Below are 27,675 nucleotides of genomic sequence, written 5' to 3'. Positions count from 1 at the left end.
ATCCCAAGATCAAGTGTCACATGCTCTTCCTAATGAGCCAGACAGTCACCCCTCTTTTGCCCATTTTTAAGTTGGGTTGTTTTTTCATTGTTGCTTTTTAAGAGTTCCTTATATATTCTAGAAAGGTCCTAGAAATGTGATTTGCAGATGTTTTCTACCAACCAAATACAGAAGACTTGTCTTTTCATTCTCTTAACATTGCTTTTTGCAAAGCAGAAGTTTTTAACTTTGATGATATCTAATTTACTTGTTTTCGATGAAGTATAATTTATCAGCCTTTTTCTTTAATGGTTTGTGCCTTCCATGCTACATGTAAAACCTTGTTGTTAAGCTAAGGTCCTGTAGACTTTTCCCTATTTTTTTTTTACAGTTTTTAATACTGAATTTAATATTTAGGCCTGTGAGCCATTTGAATTAATTATTGTGTAAGATATAAAGTATGTGCCGAGGTTCTTCTTCTTTTTTTTTTTTTTTAAATTTTATTTTTATTTACTTATTTGACAGAGAGAGACACAGCAAGAGAGGGAACACAAGCAGGGTGAATGGGAGAGGGAGAAGCAGGCTTCCTTCCCACCAAGCAAGGAGCCCAATGCTGGGCTCGATCCCAGGACCCTGGGATCATGCCATGAGCCAAAGGCAGATACTTAACTGAGCCACCCAGATGCCCTGTATCAAAGTTCTTAAAAAAATTTTTTTCTGGGTGGCTCAGTCTATTGGGCATCTGACTCTGGATTTTGGCTTAGGTCATGATCTCAGGGGTTGTGGGATCCAGCTTGCACTGGGCTCTGCACTCAGGGCAGAGTCTACTTGTCCCTCTCCCTCTGCTCTTCCCCCACTCTCAAGTAAATAAGTCACTAAAATCTTTAAAAGATTTTTTCCCCAGCACCATTTGTTGGGGGGTTTTTTGATGTTATTTTGAATGGTATTTTTTTAAATTGAGATTCCAGTTGTTCTTTGGTGGCACATGGTAATACAGTTGACATTTCTATATTGACCTTGTATCCTGTGACCTTGCTAAACTTAAACCTCCTTTTTAGTCCAAGGAGCTGGTATATTTTTGTTGGTTTGTGCATTGCTTTTGGGTTTTTTTGTTTGTTTTGTTTTGTTTTTGGTAGATTCTTTGGGGTTTTCTAAATAGATACGTCACTTATGAATAAAGTATTTCTATCCCACCAATCCGAATGCCTTTTGTTTCTCTCTTTCTTTTCTTTATTGTATTAGCTAAGACTTCTAATACAGTGTTGAATAAGAATTGTCAGAAAAGACTAATTTTGTTCCAGGTTTTAGGAGAAATCATTCATTCTCTCACCATTAAGTATGATTCCACCTGTAGGTTTTTTATAAATATCCCTCTTTAGTTTAAGAAGTTTCTTCCTATTCTTAGTTTGCTGAGAGGTTTATCATGAACAGATGTTGAATTTTAATGAAAGCTTTTTCTGCATCTCTTGCTGTGACATCTGGTTTTTCTTATACAGCCCATTAGTATGGTGAATTACATCAACTGATTTTCATGTGTTGGGCAGCCTAGCATTCCTGGAATGAATCCCATTTAGTTGTAATGTATTAACTATCTTTTTTATATATTGCTAGACTTAATTTGCTAAGCAATTTTGCATATATGCGTTGCTTTTTAAAAGTAAAATTGACTTCCAAAATATCTTTTGATATGAATTATAAAAAACAACTGCCCTAGAGATGACGATTTCTTTGTTACTGCCTTCCTCAATTCATCCTTTTTCTTTTCTTTTTTTTTTTTAATTCATTCTTTTTCTTCATGTCATAATTTGAAAGATTGGCTCTATGTATTTAGGATTTTAGATAAAAATCTGAGTTATTTGGAAAATTGTATATTTTTAGGTAATCATTTGACAAAAAATGTGAAACTGTCCCCTCTTTCAAAGAGATGATATTTGGCTACTAATGTATAGTGTGTCTTATGTGACTTTTTCTATTCTTTTTTAAAAACTTTTATTTATTTATTTATTTATTTATTTATTTATTTTGGGGTGCTTTTTTCCTGTAAATTGGTTTTTTTTTTTTCTGATACAGACATTTGGAGCTTACTGTTTTAGTGCATTAAATTAACTTTATTAGTATACCTTGTCACCGTTCACTGATGATTTCCAAATGGCTGAAGAATTGGGATATATTCAGTTCAGAATGAAAGCTTTAAAGTATAACCCCCCAAGGAGAACATAGTTCTGATATTAATTCTGGTGGTGAATGGCTGTTTCAGGTTGTTTTTATTTTATTAAATCTTTTGCTGGGATATGTGTAATGAATCCCAGACAGTTCTGAGCCAGTGAATATGGGATATTAATATAATGGCTGATGGGTTTAACAATCCAATTCCAAGCATGAAGGAAAGAGAGTCATATTAACTCAGAGGATCATGGGGAAAGCATTCTTGCTGATAAGATCATTCCTCCTTTCAGAATGCAACCTAAAGAACTGGCATAGTTTTACTGCTGGCAGCTGGGTAATAGAGGATTGCTGTGTTGAGGAGTAAAGATTCAGATAGTCCTTTTATAGTGAAAGCAGTCACTTCTGTCTAAATCTGTGCAAACTTTTTAAATTATGGATGTTAAATAAATAACCTCTACTGCCCCCTCCCATACCTGCAAAGGCAATTAGGTTTCAGAACAAGTACAGGCCTCACCTCGCCTAAGGATAAATAGAAGAAGACAGGCAGCTTGAGTTTTACAGGGAATTCAACTTGAATGTTAAAGATGGAAAATATGTTACAACGTTTCAGATTTTTTTTCTACATCTTCTATAAAAATTTCAAGTTCTTAGATCTGTTTCCATGGAATAGCTTTTTAAAACATGGACACTCTGGTTCAAAGGCTATGTATATTTTTAAAGACTTTGAGACATATGAAATACCCTTCTTGTATACAAGAGAAAACAGTCCTCTAGGTCAGTGAAGCTGTCAGTTGGAGCAGGTTGTTTATTTTCTAAAAAGCTTCATCATAATGTAGTACTTGTATCCTGGTAAAAAAAAGTGACTTGATGGAGAGCCAGGTAACATTTAGAGGTTTGCTGCATGATTGAAAACAGGCAAACAGTAGGTATGCAGAGTATTTGAATCATAGAATCATCACATTAGAAAGCTGAGATGGTCTAAGCGGGATTCAGTCTGTCCCTGTGTGTGTGTGTGTGTGTGTGTGTGTGTGTGTGTGTGTGTGTGTTTCTGGAACATTCATTTGCCTCATTGAGATAAAGTATTTGTTCTGTGTACGTAGAAACACATGAGAAAAACATCATGTAGCTACATATTAAATACTCCTTTCTCCTTATTACCTGATTTTATTACTCCAGAACTTTTATAATGATAGTTAAAACAGTCTTGGCAAACCAAATTCAGGGTTAATCTAAATGCCTTATGAGCTGAGATCCAGAACACCAAATTAGCTTACTTTTCATATTAAAACACTTTACGGTTTTCCTTCTCTCAAACACTGAAGATTTTTTTTTTCCTTTTAAGAGATCAAAACTGTACATCCTGTACCTGTCTTAAAGTGCCAGAGCTCCAAACCGGTTTTTGTTTTGTTTTGTTTTTCCTATTCTGGTTTCTGTATTCCTAGTTGGCTAGAAGGATTTTGTATTTAATGCCTATATTACAACTGCAGTAGTTTATTCTCATCTTATTAATAGCATTAACTATAAGTAGTAGACTGACTCTTCTTTGGGATTTTTTCTGTATAGCATTAGTGCTTAAATTATTCATATTTGATATTTGAGAACCACTTCCCAGAGGTCTTTTATTCTTGAACAGTTTCACTAGTTTTGAGAGATTTGTTTGAATTTTACTGAAATTCCTTACTAGTATATTTTAAATATGTAGAGTAACTTTTTTTTTTTTAAGATGACTTTAGGTAAGTATTTCTCTAAACCTCTGTTTCTTTGTTGGCAAGGAACTCATTGGGTTGTAGAAATGCACATTTGCTAGGCATACAAAGCACCTAGTACAAGTCTTGGTACATAGTAGATATTTAGTAAGCAGTAGCTGTTGTAGTGATTTATGAAACATTATATGAAATTATACATAAAAGTTAATTTACTTCCTGGTTGGCACTTCTGTTTTTTTTAAACAAATCTCATTCATTTATCTTGTGTGTAAGAGGCAAGAACTGAATGATAATACCAGAGAGATGACATAATGCTGTGGCCATTTATTTTAATACAGTTTTGAGACAAATCTGGCTTTGGGTTTGCCATAGGCTCTTTGCCACTGGGTATCTTTAGGTAATATGCTCAAAATTTCTTTAGGTTTATCTAGTATGATCTGTTCATTCTCTTGGAGTGCCAATTAAGACTGTTTTCCTACATATTCAAAACAATGCAATTCCAAATCTCATCCCATGTGAGAATTGTATAAAGTTCATTTTTTCTTCAGGTCCTCTTCCCAGATACTTCCAAGGACATTCCAGACTTTTTAGTCTAAAGGTTGCTTCCTAATTTTTATAAGAGAGAGGAATGTTCTAGCCACTGCAAGGGTTGAGTGGGGGTGGGGATGATACTGCAGTTCATCAGCCTAGGAAACGTATGTGGGGGAGGGGTGATGCTCTGTCCAGATAAAATGTGTCAGAGCCCAAGTACGGTGAACAGTGCATCCATGATGGGGTGATGTACTCAAGTGGGATGAGCATGTCAGAATCCAAAGTGGGATAAGGAGGTGCCCACACCAGGGAGGAGGTAGCTGCAGAGATATAAGATGGGTTACATACAGAATGGTAGGGGCTTGATAAAATAAGTAAATATATTGAGGATAATGGAAGCCAGGTTTTTCACTATAAGAGAAGAGTTCCAAATTTGGAAAGGAAGAAGACTATGAACCTTGTGGTATTGGATTGGAATATTATGGTTATTTCAAATTTTTAAAATTTAAAAATAATGAAATAAAAATTACACCTTAAAATGTAACTTAAAAATAAAAGTATTTCAGTTTATAAATGGGACCAAATATTACTTACGTACCTCTAAAAAGTGATTGCCAAAATTTTGTAAGCTTTGGAAAGAATGATGTGATTTATAAGTCAATCCTACAATCTTAAGGAAAAGCTTTGGTTTTTGAATTTGCAGCTTTATAAATTGAATATTATAAAATCTAAAATAAAATATTTTAAGTATACCTATTATATACACAAAAACTCCCTTCAGCATTTAGTAGAAGTTTTTAAAGAAAGGGCAAGGAGAGCATAAATGGTCTACCTGATAAAGTTGAATTATAATTCAGGCCCTGTGCTCCCTGGTATCCAAAGCAAAAAAGTCAGATGTGGGGATTTTAATCTTGGGTCCATGAGTTTCTTAGGATTATACATAAATCTCTGTGTGTGTACCTTTTTTTTCTGGAGAAAGAATGCATAGTTTTCATCCCATTCTCAAAGCAGTATTTGACCTAAAAAAGGTTGAACCATTGTAGCATATTTTTTTTAAATGTTTTAATACTATGTGGTTTTTGTTTTTTTTTTAGGATTTTATCTATTTATTTGTTTGACAGACAGAGATCACAAGTAGGCAGAGAGGCCGGCAGAGAGAGAGGGGGAAGCAGGCTCCCTGCTGAGCAGAGAGCCCGACGTGGGGCTTGATCCCAGGACCTGGGATCATGACCTGAGCTGAAGGCAGAGGCTTTAACACACTGAGCCACCCAGGTGCCCCATTGTATCATATTTTTTAAAAGAAAATGGGTACCACAGAGTCCTCTATAAATTCAACTTTAAGAATCTTTTTTGCAGTAAACATTAATGGAGCATGTATTACAGAATTAAGTTTAGGTTTTAGATTAAGCTTTACTTGTGTGGGGAATTAATATTTTATTGAGTACCTTTTGTGCCCAGAAGAAAAAGCTCTGGTACATTAATCCATTTCATTCTCACAACACTCATAGTAAAGTAAAGATCACTCCTGTATTCTGATGAGGAAACTGAGACTCAGATTAAAGAGCTTGCCCAGGGTTACAAAGTAAGAGGCCCAGTAAGAAAGAAGCAGGTGTTTCTACTCTTCCATTACCATTATCTCCAACCAAGTTGCCTGCTGTGTACTGGGCACTGCACAGGTGCCGGTGATGTAATGTTGAACACAAGAGACTGGCTTGTGTTTCCCTCTCTCTCAAAAGAAGGTGAGGGAAACCAGTGTACAGAATTATAAAACTGGTGTGCCTTCCTCTAATTTTAAAACTAGTGAGAATGTAATTATATCAGATAATCCCTATTGTCATCGATGTTCTCTTGTAAGATTGCTGGCAATATTTTGCTGAGTTTCCTTAGCCTCCCGATATCCTTATAAAAAAAAAAAAACATGCAAATTCCCAAACGAGGATATGTGTAAATATGATTGTCTTACTTTCATTGAGTCTGTTAGTGGTATCAATTTGGTATCTGATTTTCTAATACTTGATATTACACAGTGATCATCAGTGTGCATGTTAGAAAAAATTAAAAGTTTTTAAAACTACATGTATCTGTATTAAATCTTCTCAAAGAATACTTAATTTCTTCTCCTCCCTTTCATTGATTTTTAAAAATAGACAAAAAAAGAGGTTCAGCAGTATCTCTCTCCTTTGGTAGCAACGACATGCTCTGTGCTGCTGAAATGGAGAAAGAGAAAGAGGCTGAAACCCTTAGGGTCCAGAATGTCTGGCAACGCTGCCCTAGAGACTACACACCACAGCTGTAGACATACAGGGTTTCCCATCGGGGCATTTGCTCTGAAGGGGAGGATTCTTGTGGAAACAACTAGGCTTAGAGAAATGTGAAGCTGCTCTTGGCAGAAGTTGAGCTGCAGAGTGAAGCGCCCTGCTTTAGCACTGGGCTGAGATGCTGTTGGTGTTCTTCTTATTATGAGCCCACCAGAGAAGGTGTGGAGTTCGTGCAGGACATGACAACAAAATGTTTTAGAATCTCATCATACAAGCCAAAGAGAAGAGTGAGTTTTAAAAAATATAAATGCATATTTTAAACTGTTGGGAAATTTTTTTCTCTTTGTTTTTTTGGTACTCCCCAATAAAAGAATTTTACTAGTAGATTGCATAGTGCCTCTAGCAGTGGTAGCTGGTGCCTTGAAGTCCAGTTTAATTTAATTTGGCTCATGACAGTGAAGTGTGTATTTTCTAAGAAATTTTATTCATTTTTTCTGGGTAATAATGGAGAAATCTGTTAAAGATTCTTGAAAGGAGTTAAAAAGATAGGGCACTGGGGTGGCTCAGTCATTTGGGTGTCTGACTCTTGATTTCAGTTGGGGTCATGACCTTGGGGTTGTGGGATGTAGCCCCAGTCCAGGCTTCATGCTTAGCATAGAGTATGCTTGAGGTTCTTTTACCCTCCTCCTTTCCCCTCTGCTTCTGTCTCTCTCTCAAATAAATAAATTTTTAAAAATAAAAAACTCCCTACAGCAAATCAGCCTCTTTGCATCCTCCTACATCTTCCTATGAACGACTGCAAGAGCTCTCTTACCCCAGGACACCTACTTGTTAAAGTTAAAAGGTGAAATTGTAAGATTTCAGTATCAACAATGTAAGTACCCATTTTGCATTCAACTTGGTGCATGGAACACAATATTAGTCAAATCAACTAATCTGGAAACTTGGGTAATTTATAAGAAACTCTCTTAAAGTCATACTCTTTGGTGTCACTAGAATTAAAGAGGCTTTTCACTATGAACAGTTTCATTAGATGCTGTTATGATTGTAATTGTTTTTTAAAACAAATGAAACTTGGCAGTTGAAACCTATCAAACACAAAAGCTTTGATTTGGGTTTTATGAAACAATAAAGGTATTTTTTAAAACTTGAATTGAAAAATAAGTTAATAAATAGCAACCAGATTGTGTGTTTTAAGTTTTTCTTAGAGTTTAGAAACTGAACTTGAGAATGCCTCTCACATCTTTAATTATATTTATATTTGCAGCTGTGAGTCATGATTTTTTCTTTAGCAGGACAGGGCATTTTGCAGACAGATTAACCTGTTTGCCAGTTTTTAGACACTGACCGAAATGTACATATAATTAATTTCCTTGGTCTGAAAAACATAGTAAATCTTTGTAACTAACTAGTGCCCATCATAGGATTTAGCTCCGAGTTATTCATTCATGAAATACTGTGAGAGTTGGGAAGAGGAAGAGAATCTCCACAAGGGGAATGCAGAGTTTCATGGGGGCAATGACATTTGAGCCTTGAAGATCAGAGTGATCTTGGATAAAGAGACATAGCTGGGCATACCAGGGTGAGAGAGTACAGGAGCGAGTACCTCTGAGTGTTACATGTGGCTTATAAGCCATCCCATCTTGATGAGTTCCTGTCACAACGTGACTCTAAAGACATAGGAACAAAAATGAAGCTAACAAGGTTACTACCTTCCTTTAGGATAAGTAGAATAAAATGAAGCATCTCCCTTGGCATTTGGTTTGTCATTTGAGGTTGGTCAGACTATGAGAACATCAAAGATCAGTTGAATAGAGAAAGTAAACAAGTAGTTTACCTTCTCTGAGCCTTAATTTTCTCAGGTTTAAAAATGAAGCCAATAACTAGAATGCAGGTTATTTTGTAGATTAAATTAAGTAATATATATGAATAACGTAGTACATATAAATGTCATTATTCTCTTGGTGGCTTTGATAGTAGTAGTTGTAATGAAAATAGTAATACATTGTTTATGGTGAAGAGATATTTCTTTATCTAAAAGAATCCATGGTGTGTTGCAGCATAACTGAGATTTATAAATTTTCCTAATTCTGGTATTAGTCACACATACTGCACAGTGTCATTTGTGAAATGTGACTACAATTTTGTCTTCTGATTTTATGATTTAGTTTTTTGTCTGAATATTTTATATAAATATACAGGGGAATACTGCTTAATCCTCAGATTTACTGTAGCAGTTATCATGGAGTCATAGGTGACACTTTTCTAGAGAAGTCTTCTATTGGAATGGTTAATTCCTTCCTCATCCCTTATTGTAGCCCCCCCCCCCAGAATTTTTAACTGCTTATTAACTTTAAATTTGTTCAGAGTACAAGAAGATCTTTCTCAGTTGATTCAGCCAAGAATTTTATCATAAGAGGCTTCAGAGATGAGGACACTGGGCCCTAGTGAGACTTTTCCACACAGGTAATTGGTGCCCAAACCAGGACTCAATCTCTATTTTCTTCTCACCTTGTCTAGGGCTTTCTTTAGTTTATATCATTGTCTCTAATCAAGTACATCTATGTAGTAAACCTGTATGGAGCCCAAGAGTTGGTGTGGCTGGTGAGAGAACCAAGTCCTGTTAGAAATATTTCATGGAGGGGCGCCTGGGTGGATCAGTGGGTTAAAGCCTCTGCCTTCAGCTCAGGTCATGATCTCAGGGTCCTGGGATCAAGCCCCACATCAGGCTCTCTGCTCAGCAGGGAGCCTGCTTCCCTCCACAACCCCCCCCCCCCGCCCCGCCTCTCTGCCCACTTGTGATCTCTGTCTGTCAAACAAATAAATAAAATCTTTAAGAAAAAGAAAAAAAGAGATTCCATGGAGGAGTGATTTTTAAAGATTTAACAGCTTTTAAATAAGTTTAACAAGTTTTAACAGCTTCTTGAAATATTCATATACATTATAATTCACCCATTGAAATTGCACAATTGCATGACTTTTACTGTAGTCACAAAGTTTTGTAACTATCACCACAATCAATTTTAGAACATTTTAATACTCCAAAAAGAAACCATATACATCTTAGCCATTACTGCCTAATCTCTCTGTTCACCCCAGCCCAAAGCAACCACTAACTTAGTTTCTATCTCTATAGATTTGTATAGATGCTTTATTTTAAGTGGATTCATTCAATATGTGGTCTTTTGTGACTAGCTTCTTTCATTTAACACACTATTTTCAAGATTTATCTATGTTGTAGTATAGACCAGCATTTCTTATTGCCAAATACTACTCCATTGTATGGGTATATCACACTCAACTCATTCATAGTTGATGGACATTTGAGTTGTGTCCACTTTTTTTACTTTGTGAGTAATGCTGAATGTCTAATGTTATAAATACCTATGTGCAAGTTTTGTGTAGACATATGTCTTCATTTCTCTTGGATATATACTTAAGAGTGGAATTGCTATATCATATGATAACTCTTACATTTAATCATTTGAGGAACTCCCAGACTGTTTACCGGAAGTACTGCATCATTTTACATTCCATCAGCAGTCTATGAGAGTTCTGGTTTCTCTGCATTCTCACCAACTCTTGTTATTATCTCCTTTATTATACTCATCCTAGTGGGTTTGAAGTGGTACTTTATTTTGGGTTTGATTTACATTTCCCTAATGGCCAATGATGCTTATTGGCCATTTGTGTGTCTTCTTTCAAGAAATATCTATTCAGGACCTTTGTCTATTTTTAATCAGGTTTTCTGTTTAATACTGAGTTGTAATAGTTCTTTATATATTCTGTGTACAAGTCTTTTTTTTTTTTTTAAGATTTTATTTATTTATTTGACAGACAGAGATCACAAGTAGGCAGAGAGGCAGGCAGAGAGAGGGAGGAAGCAGGCTCCCTGCCGAGCAGAGAGCCCAATGCGGGGCTCGATCCCAGGACTCTGGGATCATGACCTGAGCCAAAGGCAGAGCTTTTTTTTTTTTTTTTTTTTAAAGATTTTATTTATTTATTTGACAGACAGAGATCACAAGTAGGCAGAGAGGCAGGCAGAGAGAGGGAGGAAGCAGGCTCCCTGCCGAGCAGAGAGCCCAATGCGGGGCTCGATCCCAGGACTCTGGGATCATGACCTGAGCCAAAGGCAGAGGCTTAACCCACTGAGCCACCCAGGCGCCCCCAAAGGCAGAGGCTTTAACCCACTGAGCTACCCAGGCGCCCCCTGTGTACAAGTCTTTGATATGACTTACAAATTTTTTTTTCAGTCTCTGGGTTGTCTTTTCACTTTCTTAGTGGTGCCCTTTGAAGCACAACAGCTTCTAATTTTGAGTGTCTGTGTAATATATTTTTTTCTTTTGCTCCTTAGGATTTCAGTGTCATATCTAAGAAATCATTGACCAAATCCAAGATCACTAAGATTTATACCCATATTTTCTTCTAAGAGTTTTATAGCTTTAGCTTTTACATTCAGATCTTTGATTCACTTTGAGTTAGTTTTTATATATGGTGTTAGGAAGGGCCCACCTGCATTCTTTTGTGTGTTGATAGTCCCTTATCCCAGTATCATTTGTTAAAACGACTATTCTTTTCTCTATTGAGTTGTCTTGGCACGGAAATGGTTCTTAAGCACTGCTTTTGAAGAACAGTTGTAAATGGCACAAGTAAAAGTATTCTAATTTGGCTTCTAGGTAAATTATGTGAAGAGTGTGAGGTCAGGATATTTAGATCACAAAGTCATTTGCCTGTAGCTGACAGTTAGAAACCTTAAGTAACAGATGAGGCATCTGTCAGGAAGAAGTTTGAATATGGCATTAGTGAAGTTATAGTGGTAGATCATGAAATGATCATGACTCTTGATCTTGGGGTTCTGAGTTCAAGCCCCACACTGGGTGTAGAGATTATTTGAAAAAAAAAAAAAAAATGGGGGGGGGGAAGAAATGACCTCATAGTCTCAACCTCTTCTGTTGAAATAAGTCGTGAAATCTTTAGCTATTAGGTTGAATGTATAAAGGAATTTTGAAAGAAGTTTAAGTTGGAAAAACTACTGTAAATTTATAAAATAAAGCCAATATGAAGAAAATAGAAGTAGTTAAAACAGAGCATGAGAAATATAATTTATAATTAACTCCGAATGAACACGGAAGCACGGAAGTAGAGGCAATTAACTGAATGGTAAAGTAGTGAAAAGAAGTTAGTGAAGAGTCAGAATTCCTTGGTGCTAATCCTAGCCAATGTATGTATGTAACCTTGAATAAGTCATTTAACCTTCAGAATAGTAGCTGACATTTACTGAGGCTTTACTGTATTCAGGATTTTGTGTAAGCCTCAAACTTTTTTGTAAAATGGAGGTAATGTCTCTAATTAATTACTTTGAAAACTTGTAAAGGGCCATATACATAGAAATTTGGGGATTATTGCGTGTGGTAGTAGTAGCAGGCAGCTGATGGTGTATGTGTTTGTACTCAGAACAGTTCTATAAGGTGTGCTATATTCTTACCTTGATGATGAAGAAACTAATGTTTAGTGGTTGTGAAAGTTATACAGTTGTGAAAGTTATACAGTTAGTAATCAGTAAGTAGAAGGTTGACTAAGCCATGATTTCTTTACACCACCTTGACTTTAGCGTGAAAGGCTATAGATCCTGATGGTAGAGGAAGGGAAGGGAGGAGGATAGCACCAGTGAGATTTAAATTATTAGAAAAATAAATTGTTAATTATATGAAAGGTTAAGATATAATTCCAAAAGGCTGATGAGTCCTGAGACAGGTGATTTCAGAGGGTGGGGTGGAGCAGAGCCATATGCTAATAAGGTCAAAGGTATATCCCTTTTGATTAATCTATAAATCCTAGAAGAGCTAGATGTTATAAAGCACAGTCATATAATAGTTTAGCCAGAGACAAAGGGAAGACAGAACACCATCCAGTGAAGTAATGAAGTCAAGATGGAAAGAAGAGGTAAGTACAGGAGGCCAGAATAATACTACAGCTTATAGATGTAGATAGACTTTGCTTTAAACCGTAAGGAGGTTACTTCTTAGAATTAATTCCCTATTCATACCCTTTGTAGACTTTTCTCACCCACCAATAAAATGCCTGTGGTTAAGCTCCAAATGTTGTGGAACCTAGGCACTCTTAAGTGCTCCATAGCTCTTAACCTCTCTACCCCTTACACACGTCTTATCCTCCCCATGGTTGAGTTGAGAAACACTATTTGGGAATATAAGTCAGACCAAAAAGAGTACAAGAAAAGAGCAGAACAATTTCTTGTTCCTTGATTTATCCTGTGCCATTATCTTTTTGACGACAAGTACAAAGGTCAAGCTTTAGTTGTTATCCTGCTGCTACTCAGTTATCAAGCAGTAGACCTGCTACTCTTTGATGGAGCTGAGCTGTTGGAGATGTCATCAGCTGGCACAGGGGGAGTAAAGGACTTTGAACTCTAATTCTGATTTGCAAACTTTCGATTTCTGAATTTATGGTGATTGATGTCTCTAAGAGTATACCTAAGGTGGAAGTATGGAGAGGAAAGACAGCTAATACATAGTGAGCCCGTACTCTCTGAGGCGGTCTGAAGCACTTGAAGATGAAATAAGAGTATCAGAGATCACAAAGGTCTGCTTTGTTTTCATTTATACGGCTTTGCTTCTCAGAAATGACAGGGCTGGGATTTTGCAGAAAAGACAGTTGAGATGAGAAACATTGTTTTAGCAAAACAATGCTGAATGCTCATTTTGCCACCATGTGTGCATTTAATGATGGAGAGTAGGAAAAGAAGCAACTAAACATGATTGCGAAGTTTAGTTTGCCCTCTCTTATATAGTGTTTAAGAGCAGGGATCTGAAGTTAGAATGCTTAGGTTTCCAGCATCTTTCATCTTTTCATTACTTTATGCAATAAGGTGATGCCAGACTTCTCATGCCTTATGAACACAGGACACCGAACCTGTTTGTTGTGAAAGGAAACAATCAGGGGGTAAAATTCTTAGGCTGTTAGGGGGACCTGGGTGGCTCAGTCAGTTAGGCAGCTGCCTTCTGCTCAAGTCATGATCCTGGGGTCCTGGGATTGAGCTCCACATTGGGCTCCCTGCTCAGTGGGGAGCCTGCTTCTCCCTCTTCCTCTGTCCCCCCCCACCCGCTCCTGTGCACTCTCTCTCAAATAAATAAGTAAAATCTAAAAAAATTCATAGGCTATTAATACATGGAGGTTATAAACTTATTGCCAGACCACTCACCAGGAGCTCAACCTTATAATGTATTCTGTCAAACACATACTTCTGTCAAAAATTCAGATTAGATCCTTGATATTTGGCAACAGTGTGCTAGGGGAGATGCCACATGTGTCCCTTAGATTATCCTAGCCTTCTCCCATATCAAGTCAGATTGCTAGGAAGCTGCAGGCCTGAACTTGTAGAAACTCACTCACTGAACTCTGACTTTACACTTGATCTTATTAGCCAAAAGGCCAAGAAGCAATGAACTACAATTTTATAGTAAGCCCTCGATTTTTGTTACAGATGGATATCAGAATCATATACAAAGGATGCTTTTCTATTTTTTGTAGAAATCATTTTTTTAAATTTTGTTAGTTTTTCTTATAAAAGTTCACATGCATATTTCTCCACCAATTAAGTATACTGATAATTTCTTAAGCACTTATATACAGCTAATGAAAAAGTATGTGTATTTTCATTTTTGCTGTGTTTGTCAGAAAATTCAGAAGTAGTCAATTGCAGTAACTAGCCTTAGTTTATGTTTCTGATTCATTTATTTATCTCCCTGTCCTCTAAGGTATTTGTTCTTTATTCATTATTTTTATTGAGTTTATAAAAAATCCATAAATTTTACTAGTCATCTCACTTTTTTTGGAAGTAAGGTAGATTTTGAACTAATTGGTATTGCAACAGAATGGTGTAATAATATATAGAGATCCATTCCAGTCCTCAGTATTCTTAATTAATGAAGCATCTGAGCAGGGATGTGAAAATTAAAAATTCTTTCTTTCGAAAAAGAAGTACAGTCATGGAGTTGGATTGGTTTTTTGTTTTCCTGCCTTAAGACTTATGAATCATAGGGGCACCTGGGTGGCTCAGTGGGTTAAGCCGCTGCCTTCGGCTCAGGTCATGATCTCAGGGTCCTGGGATCGAGTTCCGCATCGGGCTCTCTGATCAGCAGGGGCCTGTTTCCCTCTCTCTCTGCCTGCTTCTCTGCCTGCTTGTGATCTCTGCCTGTCAAATAAATAAATAAAATCTTTAAAAAAATTTTTTTGTATAGAAATGCTGAAGTATTTTAGTGTGGAGTATCATGTAATTTAAGTGGTTTAGCTGTGTGTGTGTGTGTGTGTGTGTGTGTGTGTGTGTGTGTGTGTGTAAAGACAAAATATGGTAGAAAACAGTGCTGAATCTAGGTGGTAGATATATAGCTGTTCATTATAACATTCTGTTTCTCTCTATCCTTGAAATTTTTTGTAACTGAAAGTAAAGGCTGCTCAGACTTCAAAAGAATGGTTATCATATAGAGAACAAACTGATGGTTACTGGAGGAGAGATGGGTGGGGCATGGGTTAAGCAGGTCATGGGCATTAAGGAGGGCATTTATTGTGATGAGCACTGGGTATTAATATCTAAGTAATGAATCACTAAAGTCTAGAGCTGAGACTAATATTGCACTGTATGTTAACTACCTAGAATTTAAATAAAACTTGGAAGGAAAAAAAAAAGCATATGGCAAAAGCCATGTGTTTCACTCCTAGGAAAAAACAAAAACAAAACACAAAACCCAAAAGAATGGTTATCAGTACTTGGACCAACGCTCATATTTTAAAGGAGGAAAATTTTTATCACAGTGATTCAACTGCCTAGACCTATTTTTGCCCAACATTGTACTACTAACATAAGGGGATATGTAACTAAAGTGTGACAACTGTGTGCTAAAATAACTGCTGCAGTCTTATCTGTCCTGAATGACTGCAGTGTAGCGTTCTGGCAGGCTTCCTGGGGGTTCTAGACATATCCTGCCAGTTACATTTATAACTGCAGAGGAGTCAGTACAATAGATAGTTTGGCGTTCATGCTAGTAGGTACCAAGTGAACAATGACTCTGGAGCATGTTACCTGCCGGCACTTCCTTGTAAGAGATCTGCCGCCTCAGCCTAAATGACCTGGCAGATTTCTGGATCATTTATATGGTTAGAAAGACACATTCCCTACTCCCTTCCCTACTGAGTCATATTAGAGCTAGCACAAAAGGGTATAGAGTGACTAAAACTCCTGTTGCTGCTCTGGCTGTAGTATACCACTTTTGAATTCTACAGGCAAGAGCAAGTCCTTTGGCCCTACTCAGTCTATGGCACCATCCCCAGAGGTTCGAAAAGCACACTCAGGTAGTAGATAGGCTTCTTCCAGTTCCCATCTTTGAGTAGAACCACTGCCCAACTACAACATATGCCAAATAACCAGCTGTACTACATTGTAGCAGATGATCAGGGAAAGCAGAGAGATCATAAGACAGCGCAGCTCTCTGGGGCGCCTGGGTGGCTCAGTGGGTTAAGCCTCTGCCTTTGGCTTGGGTCATGATCTTAGGGTCCTGGGATCGAGTCCCACATCAGGCTCCAGGGAGCTTGCTTCCCTCTCTCTCTCTCTCTGCCTACCTCTCTGCCTACTTATGATCTCTCTCTCTCTCTGTCAAATAAATAAATAAATAAAATCTTAAAAAAAAGACAGCTCAGCTCTCCTTAGATTCTTGATTGATGAGATCTTTACTTAAGACATAATTGAAGCTAGCCTGGTCATTAGGGTTCTTACACATGTTCACATCACTTGCTCTCATTTGTGTTTTTTTTTTTTTAATATTTTATTTATTTATTTGACAGAGCATTTGTGTTGTTTTGAAAGGTACTTAAACCTTCGTAGCCCCTGGTTGTCTTAGCTATCTTTTTTTTTTTAAGAGAGAGGTGTGTGTGCATGCTCATGCAAGTGGGAGGTGGTGGGAGGGTTGCAGAGGGAGAGAGAATCTTAAGCAAGCTCTAGGCCCAGCTCAGAGCCTGACATAGGGCTTGATCTCACAAAGCTGAGATCATGACCTGAGCTGAAATCAAGAGTCAGATGCTTAACCAGCTGAGCCACCTTGGAGCCCCTCAGCCTTCTTAAACAGTTTTTATTGTATGTGTGTGTATTTGGCTAATGTATTGTCAGAATCTTACTTTTTTGGGATGCCTGGGTGGCTCAGTTGGTTAAGGGTCTGCTTTTGGCTCAGGTCATGATCCTGGGGTCCTGAGATTGAGTGCCACATCAGGCTCCCTGCTCAGCGGGGAGCCTGCTTCTCCCTCTACCTGCTGTTCCCCCTGCTTGTGCTCTTGAGGTTTCTGGCACAAAAGGAGAGAGAAAAGAAAAAAAGGACAATAAGACAAATAAATAAAAGCTTAAAAAATAAATTTTTTCACTAAATACATGAGTGTTCGTGTAACTGCTTATACAGTAATGTAACTGGTATATATGTTCTCATAATTTTTTTCTTTTTTGTTTGTCATATTTATAATATTTCAAACAAACAGAAATAAAGAGAATAACATAGTATCCAAGGACCCTTACCAGGCTTTTTCAGACTTCTGATTTTGCTGTATTTGCTTCAGAGAAAGTTTAATTTGTGTGTACCACTCCTCAATCCATTCCCCCTTCTTTGAACATAACTATTCTGAATTTAGTATTTTTCATGAATATATTTTATGTAATTTTATTATGTATACATGTATTCATAAATAATACCTAGTATTCTATAACTTCTTTTTTCACTCAGTTTCATCCTTTCACAATTTACTCACATTGAGACATACAATTCTGTTCTATTTATTTTAATTGTTATACAATATTTTTTTGGGTGAATATACCACAATTTAGATTGATTCTCCTATTAATAGGTATAAAGGGTATTTCCATTATTTCATCTTTTCATAAACAAGTGCTGCAATAAATATTCTTCAGAATGTCTCCCTGCACACATATGCAAGAGGGTTTTTCTAGTATATATATCTAGAAATTGAATTATTGAGTTGTACAATATATTCATGTTTAATATAACTAGACATGGCCAAATTGTTATCCAGATGTCTATACCAATTTAAACTCCCATCAACAGTGTTTGAAACCTCACATCTTTACAGACACTTGGAAATTTGGCCTGAATGTGAGTGTGAAATGATATCTATACAGCTGATTTATTCATGGTAATTTGCTTATGTTGGACAAAGCTTATGAAGAGACAGTGGAGCTGATTGACATCCCAGATTTTCCCCTCAGGAAACATCTTATTCTTGATTGTGTAGTTTAGTAGGGTATTCTGAATGAAATTCTGCCTGCTGGTAAAATACTTTTATTTTCAAGAGTATAAAAAACCTTTTAGAAATTCTATACAAGAATAACTTTGAGGAAAAGAATTTCTCATAAGGTGTTTTCACTTTCCAAATTTATCCTTGTCACTCCAGTTTTCTCCATGATTCTCTTAGTTCTTCTGACTGATGATTAGCAAGGGCATGAAAGAATGAGATGTCCAGTCCTTTATTGACAAATTACATCTGACAGGAGAATAAACCCACTTCTAAGAAACAAGTGTTCACAGTTTTTCATTGCTATCATTTTGATTACTCCAGTAATGAAACGGAATCTGTTTCTTAGGAACCAAATTAAGAAAGCCTAGAATATTCCACTACTTAATTCATGGTAGTAATTAATAGTTACTGATAATTATCTGGTGACTTTTCTAGAAAAAATGTGTAAAGAATGTGTTATTTTATGTGCATTGCATTTACATGATTGGTTCTTGAGTTGGATTCTGTACAGTCATCTGTTGCTACGTAACAAATCACCTCCAAACTTAGTAGTGTAAAATTCTGGTTCTGAGTAAGATAGAGCAGGTACACTTCACCCAGTCTCTCCCACTGAATGCAGTTTTTTAAACCTGGCATAGAGCAGCTATTTGAAAATTCTGACAGATAGATTGTAATAGGCAGACTAGGAAAGAAAAGCAGATCTTGAAGTACTATAGAACTAAGGTTAAACTCAGATTTCTCCTATTCTGGTATCCTCAGGCCTGAATTCAGCACAGCCTAAAACACAGAAGTGGGCACCAATGTTAATAGAGGGAACTCCAGGAGAAACCATCAGCTCAGGTGCAAGGAATAAGAAGGTGATATTCTAATGCTCAGAGAAAGTACAAAAACCTCTTATTGTCCTTTTTTTCTTTTCTCTCTTCTCTTGTGCCATGAACCTCAAGAGGTTCTGTGGTGGCAGCAGATTGGGGTCTGACTGGAGCCTAAAGCCCTGGGGGCAGGGAAACTTTCTCTCTGATTAGTAGAGCTTTAGTCCCCATAAGGTAGAATGTCCCCATTTGCTTTTTTCCCTCTCTCCTTCAACTGCTTGGCTCCAGACACAAGCATTGTGGAAGTTGTGTGAGAGTGAAGTAAATAAAACCCAAACTTTCTGGCTATGTGACAGGAAAGGGGAACTCTCATGAACCAGAAAATACTGAGGAGATCTTGAAAGGGAGAAGCTAGGTAAATAAACTCTTTAGTAAAATTTTATTATGAACTCCTAGGCTTACTCATGTGCTATACATGTAGAAACTCAACCCCAAATAACATATCTACTCTCTGAAAAATGAAGTATGGGTTAGACCACTGCTTAGGTACCAGAATGGCAACAGGTGGTACACATATGGGACAGATCCAAATACCACTGCAAAGACTTTAAAAACTTAATTGAAGGGGCGCCTGGGTGGCTCAGTGGTTTAAGCCGCTGCCTTCGGCTCAGGTCATGATCTCAGGGTCCTGGGATCGAGTCCCGCATCGGGCTCTCTGCTCGGCAGGGAGCCTGCTTCCCTCTCACTCTCTCTGCCTGCCTCTCTGCCTACTTGTGATCTCTCTCTGTCAAATAAATAAATAAAATCTTTAAAAAAAAAAAAAAACTTAATTGAAACCACAATCCACAGAAGGCTGGTCAGAAACTATGGCCTGAAGAAAACTGGGTTGATTGCCTACTAAAAGGAAAATATCAGTATTCTCCATAGGATTTTAAGATGACCTAGATAGAATCTTATAATAATGTCCAAACAGTCCAGGATACAGTAAAAAAGTTGCTTGGCATTTGAAAAAAATGGGAAAATCAATTCACTTGGAAAAAGTCAGTCAAAAGATGCCAATGCCAAAAAAACAGACATAGTGCTGACAAAAACTAAAACAGCCATTCTAAAAATATTCCAGCAAGTAAGGACAGACATTCTTGAATAGAAAGATAAAAAGTCTGAACAAAGAAATAAAAGAGGTAAAGGATCAGATGAGCAACTTAGAACCAAAAAATACAGTAAATGAAAAAACAAACAAAAAAAAACCCTGGATAGGATCAACAGCAGAATGAAAATGACAGAGAAAAAAGTCAATGTACATATGAAAATAGTAGGTAGAAATTATCCTGTCATTTGGGGGAGTATTGAGAAAAAAACTGAAGAGAAACATAGGGATTTGTGGGATAATGACAGAGGTCTAAGATTCATGTCATTAAAGTTCCATCAGGAGAGGTGAAGAAGTGGTACAGAAAATTTATTTGAAGAAATAATGCTTAGATACTTCCCAAATTTGGCAAATAACCTAAACCTATAGATTCAAGATTTAAGCTTATAGATACAGGAAATCCTAAAAAGGATAAAGACAAACCCACACCCAAACACATAATAACTAAAACTATCATGACACCAAAACCAAAGACAAAAAAAAAAAAATCTCAAAAGCAGAGAAAAAGGATGTAGTGCTTACAGGGATCAACTGTTCAGATAACTACATATTTCTCATCAGAAATCTTGGATGACAGAAAGAAGTAGAATTACATTTTTAAAGTGCTGGTGGCAGAGGTATCAACTTCAGGTTTTATGTCTAGGAAAAGTATCCCTCACAGATGAGGATAAAATAAAGAATTTACAGCTACTAGATCCTGCTGTAAAATACTTACACTTCTCTTGAATTCTTCAATTAACAGTAGAAAGCAAAGAATTATAAATCAATAATAGGATTTTCACTATATATAAGTACATATGAAGAGAAGGTAAAAGAACCTAAAATGGTGATAATGATAAGGTTTGTACTTTAACTTAAAGTGGTAAATGTTAATTTTAAGTAGTCTGTGAAAAGTTACATGTATATATTGTGATGCCTAGAGCAACGACAAAAAAAACAAAACCTGACCTCCCAAAACTATGTAGTAAAAAACACAATAGATTAAAATGAAATACTAAGACTGTGGGTTGCTGGAGGGGAGGGTGAGTAGGAGGGTTGGGGTGATTGGGTGATGGACACTGGGAAGGGTATGTGCTATGGTACGTGTTGTGAATTGTGTAAGACTTAGGAATCACAGACCTGTACCCCTGAAACAAATAATATATGTTAATAAAAAATAAATAAAATACTAAGAACTGTTCAGATAACCCAGAAGAGACCAAGAAGGGAGAAAAAAAACATGGAATGAAAAACAGAGGACGGACAGACAGAAAACAAATAATAAAATTGGAGACCTGAATTCAAACATACTGGTAATTCAGTAAATGTAAATGATGTAAACATGCCAAGTAAATGACAGCTTATCAGCATGGATTTTTTAAAAGATTTATTTATTTATTTTAGAAAGAGAGTGAGCAGGGAGGGGCAGAGGGAGAGAGAGAAAATCTCAAGCAAATTACATGCTGAGTGTGAAACCCAGATGCAGGGCTCAATCTTACAACCCTGAGATCATGACCTGAACCAAAACCAAGAGTTGACAGCTCAACTGACTAAGCCACCCAGGTGCCCCCAGAGTGGATGAAAAAAAAACAACTACTCTGATTATCTCCTGCTTCTTTAAAAAACTTACTTCAAATATAATGATGTAAATAAGTTACAAGAAAAGGGGCAGAGAAAGGTATATTTCAGGGTACTTGGGTGGCTCAGTCAGTTGAGCAGCTGACTCTAGGTTTCAACTGGGGTTATGATCACTGGGTCCTGAGATGAGCCCTGCCCTGAGCTCTGTGCTCAGCCAGAAGTCTACATGTGGATTCTCTCTCTCTCCCTTTCCCTCTGTCCCTCCCCCTGCACATGCACTCACACACTCTGTCTCTCTCTCTCTGTCTGTCTCTAGAATAAATAAATCTTAAAAAAAGAAAAAAACTTGAGTGTAGACTTCAGAACAAGGAAAATTACTAGAAATACTAGAAATAAAGATAATACATAAGGATTAAAAATAGTTCACCAAGGAAACATAACAGCTCTAAAACTGTATATGTACCTAAAATACTAAATGCTCTCCTAATCAGAGAGCTTGGGAATACTGGAAGAAAAAAATGGATAGAACCTAGTAGGCAGAAAACCAGCAAGTATATAGAAGAACTAGGTGTGCCTGGGTGGCTCAGTCAGTTAAGCATCTGCCTTCAGTTCAGGTCATGATTTCAGGGTTCTGGGATTGAGTCCTGTGTCAGTCTCCCTGCTCAGCAGGGGGAATCTAGTTCTTTCTTACCCCTTCTCCCTGTTCTCTCTCTCTCTCTCAAATAAATAAAATCTTGAAAAAAGAACCAAGTAGCACCTTCCACCAACCGGATCTGTTGATGAGTATGAAACCCTTTAAACAAAACAGCCCCACAATATATATTTTTTCAAGTGCCCGGGTACCAGTCAAGATAGGCCCTATCATGTGTGATAAAACTAACCTGAAATAAATTTAAAAGAATTGGAATAAGATAAGTTCTCTGACCATAGGAGAGTTAGACTAGGAAACAATAACATAAAGATAACAGGAAGATACCTAAATACATTTAGATGTGAAACAGCGTACTTCTAAATAATCCATGGGTCAAAGAGAAAGTCTCAGAGGAAATTGGAAAGTATTTTGAGCTGAGAGAAAATGAAAACATAAAAAATACATAATAAAAATTGGGGGGACGGGCGCCTGGATGGCGCAGTTGGTTAAGCATCTGACTCTTGGTTTAGGCTCAGGTCGTGATCTCAGGGTTGTGAGATGGAGCCCTGCCTCAGATACGCACTGAATATGGAGTGTGCTTCAGTTTTTTCTCCCTTTCCTCTTTCCCACTGCACGCACGCTTTCAGTCAATCATTTTTTTTAAAGATTTTATTTATTTATTTATTTGACAGATTACAAGTAGGCAGAGGCAGGTGGGGGGTGGGGGGAGCAGGCTCCCTGCTGAGCAGAGAGCCCGATGCGGGGCTCTGTCCCAGGACCCTGAGATCATGACCTGAGCAGAAGGCAGAGGCTTTAACCCACTGAGCCACCCAGGTGCCCCCAGTCAATCTATTTTTAAAAATGAGTGGGTGCAGCTAAAGTAGGGCTCTCTGCTCAGTGGAGAGCCTGCTTCTTCCTCCCTCTCTCTGCCTTCCTCTCTGCCTACTTGTGATCTCTCTGTGTCAAATAAATAAATAAAATCTTTAAAAAAAAACAATAAACATCAAAGCAAGCAAAGGAAGGAGGTAATAAAAATAAGAGTAGAAACCAATGGAATTTAAAACAAAGGAATATTAGAGCAAAACAGTGAAAATAAAAGCTGGTTCATAGAAAGGATTAATAAAATTGATAAATCTCAGGGCACCTGGGTGACTCAGTCAGTTAAGCATCTGCCTTTGGCTCAGGTCGTGATCCCAGGGGCCTGGGATCAAGCCCCGAATTGGGTTCCCTACCCTGCTTCTCTCTCTTCCCCCTGCTCACGTGCACTCTCTCTTTTTCTCAAATAAATAAAATCTTTTAAAAAAAATTTTTTAAATTGATAAATCTCTAGCAAGATGATGATGGCAGACATGAAGTACTAAAGTCCAGAATCAAAGAGAAGATATCACTATAAACCCACAGACATCAAAAAGATGATAAGGAACTACTATAAACAACTTGAAATACATAAATCAGCAACTTAATGGAGGAGACCAAATTCTCAAACAGTGAACTACCAAAACTCATCTAAGTTGAAAAGATAGCTTGTGTAGTTCTAGAACTATTAAAGAAATGAAATTTTTAGTTCAAAACATTCTGTAAAAGAAATTACATAAAGTCACTGGCAAATTCTACCACACATTTCTGGAAATACCAACTCTCTGTGATTTCTTACAGAAAATAAAAGAGATAGGGACTCCATTTTATGAGACCAGCATTACTCTGATATCAAAAGCAGACAAAACCTATACAAGAGGACAAAACAGGCCAATATCTCTCATAAACATAGATGAGAAAATGTTCCACAAAGTACTAACAAATTGAACATAACAATGTATATAAAGAATAATATATCATGACTAAGTGTAGTTTGTATCAGGAATGCAGTACTAGTTTAGTATTTGAAAATCAAACAATATAATTCACAATATTGACAAACCAAATAATCAAAGCCATATATCAGTTGATACAGGAAAAGCATTTGACAAAACTTATTAACCATTCATTATTGAAACTCTCAGCAAACTAGGAGTAGAAGGAAATTTCTTCAACTGATTGGGCATCTAACAAAAAATTTTAAACTGCAGCTGACATCATACGTAATGATGTAACCCTGAATCTTTACATTTGAAGGGCGGGTAGAAGGCAAGGATGTCCTCTCTGACCACTGCTATTTTTACATTGTACTTGAAGTGGTAGCCAGTACAGTTAGGCAAGAAAAATAAATAAAAGGCATACAGATGGAAAAAGAAGAAATAAAACTGTCTCTGCTCACAACTACGGCACTGCCTACATAGAAAATCCCAAGGAATTCCAGAAAAAACTCTTAGAACTAATAAATGAGTTTAGCAAGATCTAAAGATAATAGTGCCAACCCACACAAAACAATTGAGCTTTAATATACTTGCAATGAACAATTGGGGGAAGGGATTTCCTATTTACAATGGCAGCAAGAGAAAAATACTGAAGTATAAGTATAAAAATCATATTGCAGGATTTCTATGCTGAAATTGTCAAACACTGATGAAAGAATTTAAAGATAAAAAGAATGCAGAGATAAATTCACGGATTGGAAGACTCAGCATTCTAAAAATGTCATTTCTGTCCAGTTCCATAGATTTATACAATTCCAGTAAAAAATCTTAGCAAAATTTTTTTGTAATTATAGGCAAGATTATTCTCAAATTTATATGAAAAGGCAGAGGAACTAGAGTAGCCAAATCAATTTTGTGAAAGGATAAAGCTGAGTGAATTAATCCTACCCAGTTTCAGGATACATCACAAAGCTACAGTAATCAAGATGGTATCACATTGGCAAAAGGATAGATTGCTGGAACAGAATAGGAAGTCCAAAAATAGAAGCACATAAATAACACCAATTCATTTTTCATTAAAATGCAAAGATAATTCAATGGAAAGTAGCTAGTGTTTTAAAAAAGAGATTTGGGACAAATTTGACATCCACATGCAAAAATATGAGCTTCTATGTAGATCTTACACTTTATATAAAAATTAACACAAAATAGTTCATAAATCCATCTGTAAAACATAAAACCTTCATAGGAATACATAGAAAAGGATGAGGCAAATGTTTTTAAGTATGACACCTTAAGCGCAATTCATAACAGTAAAAAATAAAAAGGAATTCATCACAATTTAAAGAAAAAAATTTTTTTAATGATGAAAAACACTATTAAGAGAATGAGAAGGCATGCTATAGCCTGGGAGGAAATTTTGCAGATCACATATCTGACAAAGACCATACATTCAGAGTATATTTTTAAAACTGTCAAAACTGACCAGGAGTAAAACAACCCACTTGAAAAATTGTTGAATTTGAATATCTTAAATAGTCTGTTTACCAAAGAAGATGTATGGTGGTAAATAAATAAATGAAAAATATTTAGCATTATTAGCTGTTAGGGAAATGCAAATTAAAACCAGAATGAGATACTACTGGTCTAATGGCACAAATGAAAACTGACCATTTCAGATACTGACAAGGACACAGGCAGATAACCCTAATGCATTGTTTATAGGAAAAGAAAAAGGTACTACTACTCTGGAAAACATTTTGGTGATTTTCTTTTTAAGTTAAATGTACACTTAACATATGACCCAACAATTCCATTCCCAGGTTTTTAACCTATAGAAGTGAAAACTTAACATTTCCACAAAATTCTTCATGCCATTGTTTAGAGCAGCTCTATTCATAATTGCCAAGAAGTAGAAACCATCCAAATGTCCTTCAGCAAGTGAATGGATAAACAAACTGTGGTATATCCATGTAGTGGACTACTACTCAACAATAAAAAGAAATAGCTATTGATATATACAATATCCTGGATGTGTGTCACAGACATTGTGCTGAGTAAAAGAAATCATCTCAAAAGTTATATACTATATGATTCTGTTCCTATCACATTCTCAAAAAAGACAAAATCATGGTGAAAAGAATGGATTATGCATTAGTGGTGGGATTAGGTGTGACTACACAAGGGAGTCATTTATTTATTTATGGTGTATAATTGACATACAGTGTTATATTAGTTTCAGGTGTACAGCAACATATTGATTCAACAGTTCTTTACAGTTACTCAGTGCTCACTGTGATAAGTGCAGTCACCATTTGTTACCCTACAATTATTACAATATCATTGACTATATTTCCTATACTGTACTTTTCATCTCTGTGACTTATTTTATAAAAGGAACTTTGTAACCCTTAATCTGTTTCACACACACACCCCCACTACCTCACCTGTGGCAACCACCGGTTTGTTCTCGAAGAGTATTTTAAGAGTCTGTTTGGTTTTTTTGGTTTTTGTTGTTGTTGTTGTTCATTTTGTTTTTTATATTCCACATATAAGTGAAATCATATGATATTTGTCTGATTTATTTCATTTAACAAAATTCCCTCTCGGTCCATCCATGTTGTCGCAAATGACAAGATTTTGTTCTTTTTTTTTTATGGTTAATATCCCACTGTATTTATATACCATATCTTCTTTATCTATTCGTTGATCAATTAACACTTGGATGGCTTCCCTGTGTTGGCTATTGTTAATAATGCTGCAGTGAACTTAGGGGTACATATATCTGTTTGAATTAGTATTTTTGTTTTCTTTAGATAAATATCCAGTAGTGGAATTACTGGATCATATGGTCATTCTTTTTTTTTTTTTTTAAGATTTTTATTTATTTATTTGAGGGGGGTGGAGGAGCAGAGGGAGAGGGACAAGCAGACTCTGCACTGAGTGCAGAGCCTTAACACAGAGCTTGACCCCATAGCCCTGAGCCAAAATCAAGAGTCAGACACTCAAACAGCTGAGCCACCCAGGAACCTCAGTAGTTCTATTTATAATACTGTTTTCCACAGTGGTAATACCAGGTTACACACTGCCAGCCTCCTCCCCCCACCCTACCCCACTACAGTAAATAAGGGTTTCCTTTTCTCCATATCCTCACCAGCTCTTGTTCCTTGTCTTTTTCATCACTAGCCATTCTGACTGTTTTAAGGTGGTATTTCATTGTGGTTTTGATTTGCTTTCCCCAGTGTTAGTAATGCTGAACATTTTTCACAAGGGAGTCTTTTAGAGCAATGGAATTGCTCTTTATTCTGATTATGCTGATCGTTACATGAATCTATGCCTGTTTTAATATTCGTAGAACTGTACACATGTCTGAAAAGTTAATTTTATAGGTGCTAATTTAAAACATTTTTTAAAAGCTTAATGGCATAAAGTGACAACTTATTTATATGTAATGATTCTGTAGACTGACCACGTGGTTCTTCTGCTTTCTTTTGTGTTGACTGGGATATTGAGATGCCCAGAAGGTCCAAATGGCCTCACTCACATGACTAGCAATATGTATTAGCCATTGACTCAGAATTTAGCTGTGGCTCTTGGCCAGCGACCTTGATTCTTCCATTCTTAGTACTCCATATGGCTGGTTGGGCTTTTTTGCAGCAAGGCCAGTGGGTTCCATGGAGTGTTCAAAAGAACAGACTCCAGTTTCCAAGCACTTATCAGGTCTCTGCATCATGCTTGCTAAAGCCCCATTCGCTGTACTAGCCCTGTGACCAAACCCAGATTCAGTGTGG

At 36.7% G+C, this 27,675-nt stretch overlaps 1 protein-coding gene across 4 annotated transcripts in view; it reads left to right on the top strand.

Annotated features, from left to right (window-relative positions):
- The window catches only part of TMCC1 (transmembrane and coiled-coil domain family 1), a 258,137-nt gene that overhangs the window by 166,871 nt on the left and 63,591 nt on the right, over nucleotides 1-27,675 (top strand). The window contains exon 1 of one of the 4 annotated variants that reach the window (XM_045990863.1): nucleotides 12,538-12,583. The exons of the other annotated variants lie outside the window; for them this stretch is intronic. Within the exon in view, the coding sequence (XP_045846819.1) occupies nucleotides 12,560-12,583 (24 nt within the window). The 5' untranslated portion in view covers nucleotides 12,538-12,559. Of the gene's footprint in view, nucleotides 1-12,537; nucleotides 12,584-27,675 lie in introns of those variants that run through there. 4 annotated transcript variants of the gene reach the window in all.

The sequence above is a fragment of the Meles meles genome, chromosome 20, assembly GCF_922984935.1.
Source record: "Meles meles chromosome 20, mMelMel3.1 paternal haplotype, whole genome shotgun sequence".
Lineage (NCBI taxonomy): Eukaryota > Metazoa > Chordata > Mammalia > Carnivora > Mustelidae > Meles > Meles meles.
The sequence above is the reverse complement of the archived record's forward strand: the minus strand, read 5'-3'. Positions and strand labels throughout refer to the sequence as shown.